Source organism: Entamoeba dispar, genomic scaffold, assembly GCF_000209125.1.
Source record: "Entamoeba dispar SAW760 scf_1105229461201 genomic scaffold, whole genome shotgun sequence".
NCBI classification, from domain to species: Eukaryota; Evosea; order Mastigamoebida; family Endamoebidae; genus Entamoeba; species Entamoeba dispar.
This window is the reverse complement of record NW_001854574.1, coordinates 13,833-25,339: the sequence shown is the minus strand read 5'-3', so window position 1 is coordinate 25,339 and position 11,507 is coordinate 13,833. Positions and strand designations below refer to the sequence as shown.

The following is an 11,507-nucleotide window of genomic DNA, read 5'->3' as shown; positions in this document are numbered from 1 at the left end:
ATATAAAGGATATCAAATGCACTTTGTGGAAAACACTATTTCACACCACAACGAATCATTGTAATTGAAATGAAATGATTTTTATTCATTATTATTTATTTGAATTATAAAAACTAAAAAAGAATATAAAATAAAATTAATAAATGAATATGAACATTTCATCTATCAATGAATGAAATAATGAATATAAAAATATTCATATTTTATTCTTGTTTTATTTGAAATATTCATATTCATTGTGTTATTTAACTGAAATACAGTTCTTAAAATTAATCATTAAATAAATTCTATATTTTAAATTATTTTATTTATTTGATTATTTGATTTTATTGTTAATTTAATGATTATCATTATTTATCTTTATCATTATCTATTCGTTTAAGTTCTTTTATTATTCATTTTATATTTCTTGTTATATTCTTTTTTCTTATTTATTAATTATTCAAATACTTGAATTTGATTTTTAATTTGAATATGAATATTTCTTTATGATTTATCTTGTTTTATTTATTTCATATTTATTTATGTTTTAAATGTTTTAAATAATTAAAATTATATTAAATTATCATTTATTATTGAATAAATGATATTATTAATAATTATTTTATTAATGAATATTATCATTAATCTGTTATTTTATTAAATAAAATAGATTATGTTCATTTATACATTCTTTACTTATTTGATATTAATTATTATATTTCTCTTTTATTTTCTGTTTTAATTTGAATGATAATTATTTATTTAAATTAATGTTATCAAATAATATCATTATTTAATTTAGAATATTATTTGTATTTTTATCATAATTAAAAGTAATTGTAATAATGAATTTAAATAATAATATATAAATTATTTATATAAATTATTATATTATCATTATTGATATAATTCTATTTAATTTAAAATAAATATAATTAAAATATTATAATTAAATATGATATGTTAAGAAATATTGAATAGATATTAGAAATATAAATAATAATAATGAAGATGACAGTATTAATTAAATATACTTCTTTATTATGAATATAAATATAAAATAATAAATATAATGTTAATATAAATGAAATATATATCATTTATTATTTAATCAAATAGAAAATGATGATATAATAATTAATCAATGAAAATAATATTAAAAAAAGAAAATAAAGAAAAATAGAATAAAAATAAAGAATATAAGAGAAATTATTAATATAAATAAGAGAAAATAAATTATTATTTTAATTTTATTAAATATTATATTATTACTATTATATTTAACTATTTCATTATTAATTGCATTATAATTTATTATTAATATTTAAACTATTTCATTATATTATTTAATTTTATTATTATTTCTTTTTATTCTATATCTTTCATACTTATCACATTACTATATCATTAATTATATAATATTCTTGCACTTTCTCATTTTTTCTTTTTGTCTGATTGAAAGGAAAGAGTTTCTTAACTAACGGAATAAAAAGGAATAAAAATTAAATCAGGTTTTTGTTTAGTTAAAGAGATTTTTAAAGAAAGAAATAAATTAAAATACAAATAGAAAAGAATAAATCGAGAGAAAGAAAAAATACGATTTTAATAAAATGAATAAATTACAAACTACTATTGAAATAGAAAAGAAAATAAATTCAATAATTATTTATTTAATAAAAAAATTAAATAATTTATTAATAAAAGAAAGGAAAAAGAAAAACATAAAATAAACATAAAAAGAATAATTTGATTTAAATAAAATAAATGAATTTATATGTTTTTTTTTTGTTTTCATTAATAAAGAAAAACGAAAGTATTTTTCCCATATGAAAAAATCTATAAATTATTCTTTTCAAAATAATTTATGAACAGACCTTCTTCTCCTCCTATTATCATTTCTTCTTTATCTAAACAACAAAACAAACGTATTACAACATTCGAGTCAATACACCAACCAGAACAATTCCAAAGTGATGCTAGTTCGTTGAGTTTTGTTGATACAATGGATGAAAGTGATGAAGAAGTTCAAGTTTCACATTCGTATGGAATAAAAAATAACAGTAAAATTGAAGAGATTAAACAAAGAAAAATATCATCACAGAAAAAGAATAATTTAGATGATTCACTTCTTATAAATAAACTTAAAGAAGATCCAACAACAATACGTAAAGATGGACAAATTTGTGCAGCAAATGAAGACGCATTATTAAATGAAATTTGTTCAGCTTCAACAGAATTTATGCAAACATTTATGTGGACACATACAATGTTTATGAGTTCATCAGCAATGATATTAGGATTAATTGATAGGTTTGAATTAAGTTGTGAAAGTGATTCAAAAAAAGCACAAGAAGTTAGGGTTAGAATAATGAATGGTCTTCGATATATTTTAATAGAATGTTGGGGAGCAATATCAAATAAAATAGAAGTTCAACAAATTTTTCAATCATTTTGTAAAAGACTTGAAGAATATGAAATGTCTAAACAAGCTGATTTACTTCGTTCAATGTTAGAAAAACGTCTTGCAGGAACAGAAACAACATATGTTCAAACAATTAGAGATGCACCATTACCTATTCCAACATTTAATTGTTTAATGCATTTAGAAAAACCATTAGATATAATTGATATTCCAGCAATAGAATTTGCAAGACAAATGACATTAATAATTCATACAGCATTTTCAAAAATTAAATTATATGAATTTTTTAAATGGACAAATGATAAAAATGCATGTAAATCAATTCAAACACTTGTAAAATATTATAATGGATTTCAATGGTATTTTCAAAAAAGAATAGTTCATTGTAAAACACAAGAAGAAAGATTAATAATTATTAAATTTTTAATTGATGTTGCAAATCATTGTAAAATATTAAATAATTTTGATAGTTTAGTATGTATTATGCAAATATTTTTAACATCACCAATCTACAGATTAAAAAATACTATTTCAAAATTAGATAATGAAACTAAATCAAAATATGATAATTTACTTTCTATTGTATCTCCTGAACATAATTGGAGTACATTACGTAATTTAATAAATAAAATTATTCAATCATCACAAATCCCTTGTGTTCCTTATATTGGAATTTATTTAAGTGATATGACTTTTATTTCTGATGGGAATTTATCTCGTTTAGAAAACGGTTTAGTTAATTTTGATAAATGTAAAAAGATGTGTAGTGTTGTTCGTAATTTTGATAAAATAAATTCAATTCCTTATGTTATTTCACATTATCCTATTTTGAAACATTTTATTGAAAATATTAATGGAGAAAATCAAGAAAATGAAAATTATGAATACTCTAAATTAATTGAACCACTTGATCCTTTTACTATTAAAATTTCAGAAAATGGTGAAATTATTGAAAAAATTATTCCTTCTGAAAAAACTATTTTTGAAATATTTGGAAAATCAATTCCTGTTGCTATGACTAATGGATTACTTGAAAATAGATTACTTAATATAAATGATCCTGTTAAAAAATTACAAACAATATTTGGTGATTCATTTCTTGTTAATTTTAATTCTCCTAAAAAAATTCCTTTTGTATTTCATTATGATACTCAAAATATACTTATTTCTTTACCAATTGATATATCATTACCTTTGTATCATTCTTTTCCTTTAATTAATTCTTATATGTCAAAACCTTTTCCTTTTATTCCATTATTACTTGATGAAAATTATAGAGTTGCTGGTGTTGTTAATCAAAGAGATAGAATTGATCAAATTATAAATAATTCTCTTGGCTATTATTTATTACCTTTAGACTATTTTTGTTCAAGACATACTAAATTATCTGATGATTTAGATAGATTCCAACGTTCTTATTTTTATTATAGATTTGATTTTAAACGTTGTTCTGAACCTTTAGTTATTATTTTAGTTGATCATTTTGTTTGTATTTATCAATCTGGAACATTATTAAGATGTTGTCCTGTTGATTACACTCATTTTACTATTGTTTCATCTTCAAGAGCTTATTACTATGAAAAATTCCCTGGAATGAAAATGGATACTCCTTTTGGTGATAATTCTCCTTTACCAATTGATGGTGATATTGAAGACCTTGTTTCTTTAATGCAAAGATTACAAAAACAATCAAAGGTTTATTCTACTTATTTAATTGGTATTCAACCTAATCAAACACAATTAATTAATGGTATTCCTCCTTTAGTTACATCTTTAATGCATCATATTTATACTCATGATAATTTCTTCGAAAATAATATCTTTAAACCAATTCCTCCAACTAAATTAACTATGAACATTGTTGATTCATTTAATAATGGTATTATTAAAGGTAGTTTTAATGAAATGGTTGCATTATTAAAATTGTATATAAAAACAAGTTGTACACCATTTTTTATTATGGTAAATCAACATGACCTCATTTCATTCTCTCAACAAAATGATCAACAAAAAGTAATTTTAATTAGTGATTGGATTAAAAAAATTCAACCTTGTCTTACTGGTATTTTTGTTGCTTTAATGAGAATGTTTGCTGCTTACACTATTATTAATTCTAATGCTAATTTTGATGAATGGGCTTTTTGTATTTCAAATGTTTCAAATGCAAATATTATTTTACAATATCTTATTGATCACATTGACCTTCTTAATGATGTTAAAATATCTTCTCAATATTCATTGCCAAATGTATATAATGATCAAAGAACTTGTTTCTTTACTAATGAAGATTATTCCTTCTTTAATGATGAAGTTCAATACGCTTTAAATACTCCTTCTTCAATTATTAATATCTTTGCAAAAAAAAATTCTCAATTATCCTCTTTTCCTGGTCAAACTATTCAAGTAACTTCTAGACTTGATAAAAAATTATATATTGGAACAAATCATCATTCTAATAGATCAAATGAAGACCAACCCTCTTCTCAACATCCTATTCATCCTTTAACACCTTCAAAAACAACTACCTACTTAGTACCAAATAAACCTATTCCTTCTCTTCAATCAAATAAACAAATATCTACTTCATCTTCTTCATTAAATACAACACCGTTACCTCATTTAATTCTTTCATCTCGTATTTCTGATCCTCAAAAAGACCATAACAAAACACCACTAATTCTTGATGAAAAAATAACAGAATTTCCTGTTACTGTTTCACCTAGAAAACATGAGCAACAAAAATTGATTGGAAGAAAAGAATCTTTGAAAGGAATTACTCCACATAGAATTGACATTAGTCATAATGATTCTGTTCGTTCAGAAAATGAGCTTCATACTTATTCAAATTCTCTAAGCCCAAAAGATGAACCATTAAATTCCTCAAGTAAAATAGAAGATTTAAATGATGAACCTTTGGAAAATGTAAAAGATAATAACAGTCAATCAGATGATTGGAAAATATCTGCTAAAGATTCACAAATAATGAAAAAAAGAGATCCTGAAAAAGATAAAAAAAGAAGAGCTGGGTATCGTGCTTTTTCAATGGCAGATATACTTAATTCAGAACAACCTAATTGAATGTTTACTTCATAACATTACTTTCCTTTAAAACATAAAAAAAGAATTAAAAAAAATAGAGCTTTCACTTATTTCCATTGGGTAATGATAAGTCTCTGTACGTTCTCTTCTCTACTATCATCTTCTTCATTAAAGAATGGTTTGTTAGTTTCTGGGCATTCATAATAATCATCAAAATTCTCGTCCCAATACATGCTTTTATCTTTATTAACTACAATTCCACAATATGTTTGAATAACTTCTTTTTCAGTATTTAATGGAGTGTATAATCCATAGGCATGAAGTATATTACTTGAATCATCATCTGGGTCTTCATACTCTTTTCTCTTCCACTCTTGTAAATGAAATTCACAGTTTTTGAAGACAGAATAAATTCTATATTTTTCATCGTCCATCCATTCATCATCGTTTGCTTTACTACCAAACTGTGAAAAATAGATGCAATAAATATTTTGTTCTGTCATAATGTAAAATGTGACATGACTTTTGCTATACAACTTATTTTGAATATTTGCTGCTGATAGAATACTTGTATTGCTATCTGCTTCAAAGAGAATTTTTGGTGAGTCTTTTTTAGTTAAACCATATTTTTTAAATATTTCTAATGTTAATTTATTCATTACTTTCTTAAAGGTATCACCAGATCTTAATTCATTGAATTCATATTCACATCTAATTTCTTTAACGTTTTGGCTACTTCTCTTATCTCTTGATTTTTCTTTTTTATGTGTGGAACTACGTTGTTCATTAGAAACTGTTGGGAGTTGAGGACGGGTTGGTTCATGAATTAAATCTCTTCTGTTATCTTTACTTCCTCTTTTAGAAGTATTAGTTGTACCAGTGGTACTGTCCTCATGTGGAGAGCCAGAAGAGTTAGCAGAATTATTGTTACTAGTACCTCTATGTGAATCAAAAATAGCAGGAGGAGTTATAGGAGATATGATAGGAACAACTGAAGTCAAAGTATTTATAGTATTAAAACTACCTGCAAAACTAGGTTGAATAGTTGGTGCTAAAGGTGTAAATTTAGTTCTGTAAGAAATTACTTGAGGAGTCTTTGAGCTAGGAGGGGTTATAGTTAATGAGAAGTTAGGATAGCTTAATTTTTTCATTTCAGGGATTTTAAAAATATGTACTAGTTCAGAGCCATTACCATTATTAGAAGAAGTGGTATAACTAGAGTTATTCATTGAATGAAAAAACCAGATCCAAGAATTTAATTTATAAAGAAAAAAAAGGATTAAACATCATTTAATAAAAAAAAAGAAAAAAATAGAAATAAAAAAGAAATTAAATTATAAAAACAAAGAAGACATGACGTTTATTTATATCAATTAATCAATATCACAACCAACAATCAATAAGTAAGAAGAATTAGTTTTTGAAAGTTGAAATAGACAGTTAAAATGAAAGAGTGTTCTTTCAAATTGAAGAGTTTCAATACATTTAACAAAGTCTTGAAGTATTTTTTTTTTAACGACTAATTGACTTTCTTGACAAGTAATAAGGATATTTTGAATGTCTGAATTTCCAAAACAAAATGCATTAAATATTTCTTTAATTTTAATTGCAGGTTGATTATCAATAATGGGTATTGATTTTTGTTGTTTAATTCTATCCATAATAATATCAAGAATACTTTTATAACTAACTGAAAACATTTTATCTTTATCTCCAAAATGTATTGAAGAAACTTTAAGATCTTCTGTTTCTCTGAGAGCATTATCTTTAAATTTTTCATAAAATTGTTTTTTTCTTTTATGACTAAGTGATGTTCCTTTTTCTATTTGTGTTTTAGTTTGTCTTTTCTTTGGAGTATCTGTTTTATTTCTTTTTGTTTTTGGTGTTTTTATTGGTTTTGGTGTTTTAACAGATTTTTGTTTTCTATTTTTTTTTTCTTTAATAACTGGTGGTAGTTGTTGAACTTCTTCTTCTTCTGAATCACAACCAAAATATTCAAGAACAGTATCATCTTCTTTATCATCATCTGGATAATACATTTCTTCTTCACTTTTTATACTTTCATTTAATTCTTTTTCTTCAGTTTTTAAAATATCACAATAACATTCATCAGCCATTTTAATTTTGTTATCAAAAATTTCTTTTTGTTTTTCAAGTGTTGTTAATTTTAACATCGCTTCTTCGTATTTCTTTATTATGTTCTCCCATTCATTTCGATATCTTTCATATGAACGTTTTCTTTCTGCATACACCTTTAAGAGCTGTTGATTTTCTTTTTGAATTATTTGTAGTGTTAACATATTTTCTTTCATATTGAGAAGTTCATTTAAAGAAACATTGACAGTCAATGGATGTGACGTCATGGATGTCAATATTTTTGATAAACTGGATCTTTTTTAAGATCTTTGAAAAAATCGTAATCAAATTCAAATAAAAGTTAACTTTTTCTTTAATAATTAAAACTAAAAAGTATTGTTTCTTAACCCTTTTCTTTTTTTTTTCTTCTTAAATATTAAGTTTTCAATCAAATTAATTCTTTTAATTTTTAAGTTTTATGAACTTTAAAATGAATGTCACAACTCAATTATAATATAGTGAAGATAATAATTTCTTTTATTCTATTGAACAACTCGTTGAAATTAATGAATCTTATTCTTTTTTTTTTCTAAAGAAGTTTAAGAATTATTTCTTTTATTTTAATTTTTAGTTTATTACTGTCCAACGTACTTATCGAACAGAAAATACACAAATGTGTTACTGCTTCAAGAAACAGTTGGTGGTTTAAACAAATTTCTGTTCATCGAATATTTTCAAGGGTTTCATAAAAATACTGAAGTTCTGTTAATTCATCTTATCAGTTGTGTTGAATTAGTTTATTAAATCATTATTTTTGTTTTAGTTTCCTCTAGTAAAAATTCTCAGAAAATAATTTAGTAAATTCAGAATTATTTAAACAACCTTTATGACTTGTATCAAATGAATTATGTTTGAGTACATCTTGGTTTTTCTATTTCTTTTTGTTCAACTGTGATTATGTCCCATCTCTCAAGGTCATGACGCTTTGTTCATAAGGTACTCCTAATATCTTTACATCTATCTCAATAACTTTATTATACTCCATTAACTTTTTTAACTTCATATTTGTTGTATCTTTTACCGTTATTTCTGATTGTTTTATAACTCTTTGTTCTTTTAACAATTTGATTATTTCTTTATTAACTAATTTATTGTCATAGTGTTGGTATTACTTTTATTTCATTAATTTATTTTGTGTTAAACAGTTTTAATATCTTTATTTCATAGTAAATACCTGATTTGTCTTTTTATTATGTCCACTTATTTTATCTTCTACACTAAACGTCTAATATTTATGAAGTGATGGGAGTTTAGTAACAAGGATGTAATACTTTCTATAAACTTCTCCTTAAATTAAAATTTGTTATTATCCTTTCTTTTAAATTACTTAACAGAATAAAAGAAGTTTACTACAAAACCCAAAGAAAGATAATATTAATTCAATTTATCTAAACTAAATAAGTTATTTAAATATTAATATTTTTGAAAGGAAAAAAGTCCTCATAATATATTTAATAAAATCTTTATTAAAAAATATTAATTTTTAGTTTCATTAATAATAATTGTTTTTATTTCAATGATTGTTAATAATAAATAGAAGAATTATAGTATTAATTGTTATATAAGAAGATAACAATAAAATTATTTAAAATGATATGAGTTTATTTACAAAAAAAAATTATAAAGTTACCTTAAATTCTATTATAGCGTTGATAAGTATAATAATTCCAATTAATCGTTAAATCAATGTTGGCACTTAAAAGTGACAAGTTTATAGATACAAGTAATGTTATATTTTATTAAATCAGAATTAACATCAACTCTATTAATAAATAAATGAAATTAATATAAATAATAACATTATTTATTTTTGAATTATACAATCAAAGACGAGTTATTAGAATTCTTTTTTCTTATTATTAATTTTTTAATTTCTCTCTTCTATTTTTTAACAATTTTTTTTTTAAAAAAGAACAAGAAAATAAGACAGAAAAAAAAAGTAAAAATGAATAAAATAAAGAACAGAATAGATGGATATTCAATGCTTATTGTAATGAAATACTTAGAATATGAAAGTGATTTTATAAATATTGTTTGTGTTAGTTCCAAGTACAAAAGGAATTTAGATAGATTGAGATTTAATCCAATTAGTATTCAATCATTGACATTATTTCCTTTCATTCAAACACTATATCTTTATTCATCATTTGATCCATTTATAAAAGGTATTGATCAAGTACAAATATGTTATCCAATAACATATAAAGAACAACAAATATTAATTCGTAAACATAAAACAATAAAATTTAGTTTTAGTCATATAGAATATAATGGAAATGAAAATACAACAGAACAATTATTTTATTGTAAAGACATTACTCATATTGGGGATAATTCTTTTTCACAAAATTTTACATTAAAAACAATAACATTACCGTCTCACATTATTGATATTGGAAATTATGTTTTTTTTAATTGTTTTAACTTAACAAGAATTGAATTAAGTAATAGATTAACAAATATTGGGATTGGTTGTTTTAGTGGATGTATTGGATTAAAACATTTAGAAATTCCAACAAATGTTGTTTGTATTGGAAGTAATGCACTTATTGATTGTACGTCATTAGAAAGTATTTCGTTTCCATTACAAATTGCTAATAGTTTATGTAATCAATTAAATATTACAAAATCAATAAAAAGTATTAAAATTATAGGAAAAGGAAGAATTGATGCATTTGTATCACAATATATTAGTCATTTAATAGAAGACAATAACAATAACATTATTTGTATTAATAAAATTTTTACTTTTTATGATACTCAACATTATGGAAGACAAATAGAATATGGAATTAAAGAAATTGAAGATAATTGTTTTTTAAATGATTCGTCTCTTGACGCTATTTTTATTCCTTCTTCTGTATCAAAAATTGGTAATAATTGTTTTTCTGGTTGTACTTCTTTAACTAGTGTTTCATTACCTCCTAATTTAAAAACAATTGGAATTAACTCTTTTTATAATGTCCCTTGTGTATTATAATTTACTTAATTATCTTCTTTTATTCACTTGTTTTCTTCATTCATTCTTTTTTTTGCAAAACATAAAAAAAAATAATATCGTTATTAAAAACAAATTAATATTAAAATTTGATATTTATAACGATTTTATAATTATAATGATAATAGTAACTTAAAAATAGGGTGAAATTTTTATTTTGATAAAATGAAAATAGAAGGAAGAAAGAATAAGATGTTTATGTTCAGAAACTATTGATTGAAGAAATATTCAAATACACTTCAAATAATTGAAAAAAAATGAATTAGAGAGTATACAATAGAACGACTATAACAATCAATTACAAAGAATATTATGCCCATTAAAATGTTTAATCGTAATATCTTTTTTTTCTTCCATTTGATTGTTCTACCCAATATTTTAATGTTGATATTGATAATTTAGAAAATTCGTTTGGATTTGTTTTCTGTAAAAAGCTAATTGCTTTTGACATTCCCATCTTTTTTGCTGTTCGAACAGCAACTAATTTTTGTTCCATAGTCCATCTTTTATTTCTAAATAATTTAGTCTCATCTTCATGACTTGATGATTGACAACAACAAGCTGAATCTACTCTTTCATATCCTACAAAGAATTCAAATTTATCAAGATCTCTTACTGGCTTAAAGGCTGATTGAGTTGTTTCCATGAATAATATCTTAATTGATTGATAAAATTGAGATCCTTATGACTGAGAAAACATCCCTTAAGTTAATTTTTCATATTTTTTTGATACACAAGATATACGAAAAAATAAAAATCAGATTCTTAAGCCAATACTTTTTGATTTAAAGAATAATATCATGTTTGTTTTAAATTGATATTTGTTTCTTTTTTTTTCTTTAATTAATACGTTCCCTAAATAAAGAATTCCTCTTTATTAGTATAGTAAATAATTAGAAAATCTAAAAAAAAAAAATATAAAAAGGTATG

General features: G+C 22.6%; 5 protein-coding genes across 5 annotated transcripts, besides 21 other annotated features; 2 read left to right on the top strand and 3 right to left on the bottom strand.

Moving 5' to 3' along the window:
- Positions 1 to 443: part of a repeat region that runs on past the window's edge.
- Positions 444 to 538: 95 nt separating this feature from the next.
- Positions 539 to 695: a microsatellite.
- Positions 696 to 732: 37 nt separating this feature from the next.
- Positions 733 to 877: a sequence feature (AT_rich).
- A 6-nt stretch (positions 878 to 883) lies between these two features.
- Positions 884 to 1,066: a microsatellite.
- Positions 1,067 to 1,129: 63 nt separating this feature from the next.
- Positions 1,130 to 1,218: a microsatellite.
- Positions 1,219 to 1,239: a sequence feature (AT_rich).
- Positions 1,240 to 1,405: a microsatellite.
- A 122-nt stretch (positions 1,406 to 1,527) lies between these two features.
- Positions 1,528 to 1,720: a microsatellite.
- A 2-nt stretch (positions 1,721 to 1,722) lies between these two features.
- Positions 1,723 to 1,784: a sequence feature (AT_rich).
- A 200-nt stretch (positions 1,785 to 1,984) lies between these two features.
- On the top strand, positions 1,985 to 5,482 carry EDI_002420 (guanine nucleotide exchange factor, putative; the record flags this gene model as incomplete). Its single annotated transcript, XM_001738215.1, has 1 exon — positions 1,985 to 5,482. The coding sequence occupies one exon, from the start codon at positions 1,985 to 1,987 to the stop codon at positions 5,480 to 5,482; it is 3,498 nt and encodes a 1,165-aa protein (XP_001738267.1).
- Positions 2,668 to 2,696: a sequence feature (AT_rich).
- Positions 2,809 to 2,833: a sequence feature (AT_rich).
- Positions 3,019 to 3,040: a sequence feature (AT_rich).
- Positions 5,483 to 5,550: 68 nt separating the features above from the next.
- On the bottom strand, positions 5,551 to 6,594 carry EDI_002410 (uncharacterized protein; the record flags this gene model as incomplete). Its single annotated transcript, XM_001738214.1, has 1 exon — positions 5,551 to 6,594. The coding sequence occupies one exon, from the start codon at positions 6,592 to 6,594 to the stop codon at positions 5,551 to 5,553; it is 1,044 nt and encodes a 347-aa protein (XP_001738266.1).
- Positions 6,595 to 6,735: 141 nt separating this feature from the next.
- Positions 6,736 to 6,790: a microsatellite.
- A 26-nt stretch (positions 6,791 to 6,816) lies between these two features.
- On the bottom strand, positions 6,817 to 7,806 carry EDI_002400 (uncharacterized protein; the record flags this gene model as incomplete). The annotated part of the gene is made up of 1 exon (XM_001738213.1): positions 6,817 to 7,806. The coding sequence occupies one exon, from the start codon at positions 7,804 to 7,806 to the stop codon at positions 6,817 to 6,819; it is 990 nt and encodes a 329-aa protein (XP_001738265.1).
- Positions 7,255 to 7,383: a microsatellite.
- A 1,141-nt stretch (positions 7,807 to 8,947) lies between the features above and the next one.
- Positions 8,948 to 9,003: a sequence feature (AT_rich).
- Positions 9,004 to 9,021: 18 nt separating this feature from the next.
- Positions 9,022 to 9,204: a sequence feature (AT_rich).
- A 138-nt stretch (positions 9,205 to 9,342) lies between these two features.
- Positions 9,343 to 9,399: a sequence feature (AT_rich).
- Positions 9,400 to 9,432: 33 nt separating this feature from the next.
- Positions 9,433 to 9,453: a sequence feature (AT_rich).
- A 31-nt stretch (positions 9,454 to 9,484) lies between these two features.
- Positions 9,485 to 9,546: a microsatellite.
- Positions 9,525 to 10,559, top strand: EDI_002390 (uncharacterized protein; the record flags this gene model as incomplete). Its single annotated transcript, XM_001738212.1, has 1 exon — positions 9,525 to 10,559. One exon carries the CDS (start codon positions 9,525 to 9,527, stop codon positions 10,557 to 10,559), a length of 1,035 nt encoding a protein of 344 aa, XP_001738264.1.
- A 61-nt stretch (positions 10,560 to 10,620) lies between these two features.
- Positions 10,621 to 10,697: a sequence feature (AT_rich).
- A 208-nt stretch (positions 10,698 to 10,905) lies between these two features.
- On the bottom strand, positions 10,906 to 11,223 carry EDI_002380 (uncharacterized protein; the record flags this gene model as incomplete). The annotated part of the gene is made up of 1 exon (XM_001738211.1): positions 10,906 to 11,223. One exon carries the CDS (start codon positions 11,221 to 11,223, stop codon positions 10,906 to 10,908), a length of 318 nt encoding a protein of 105 aa, XP_001738263.1.
- A 240-nt stretch (positions 11,224 to 11,463) lies between these two features.
- Positions 11,464 to 11,501: a sequence feature (AT_rich).
- The last annotated feature ends 6 nt before the right edge of the window (positions 11,502 to 11,507 follow it).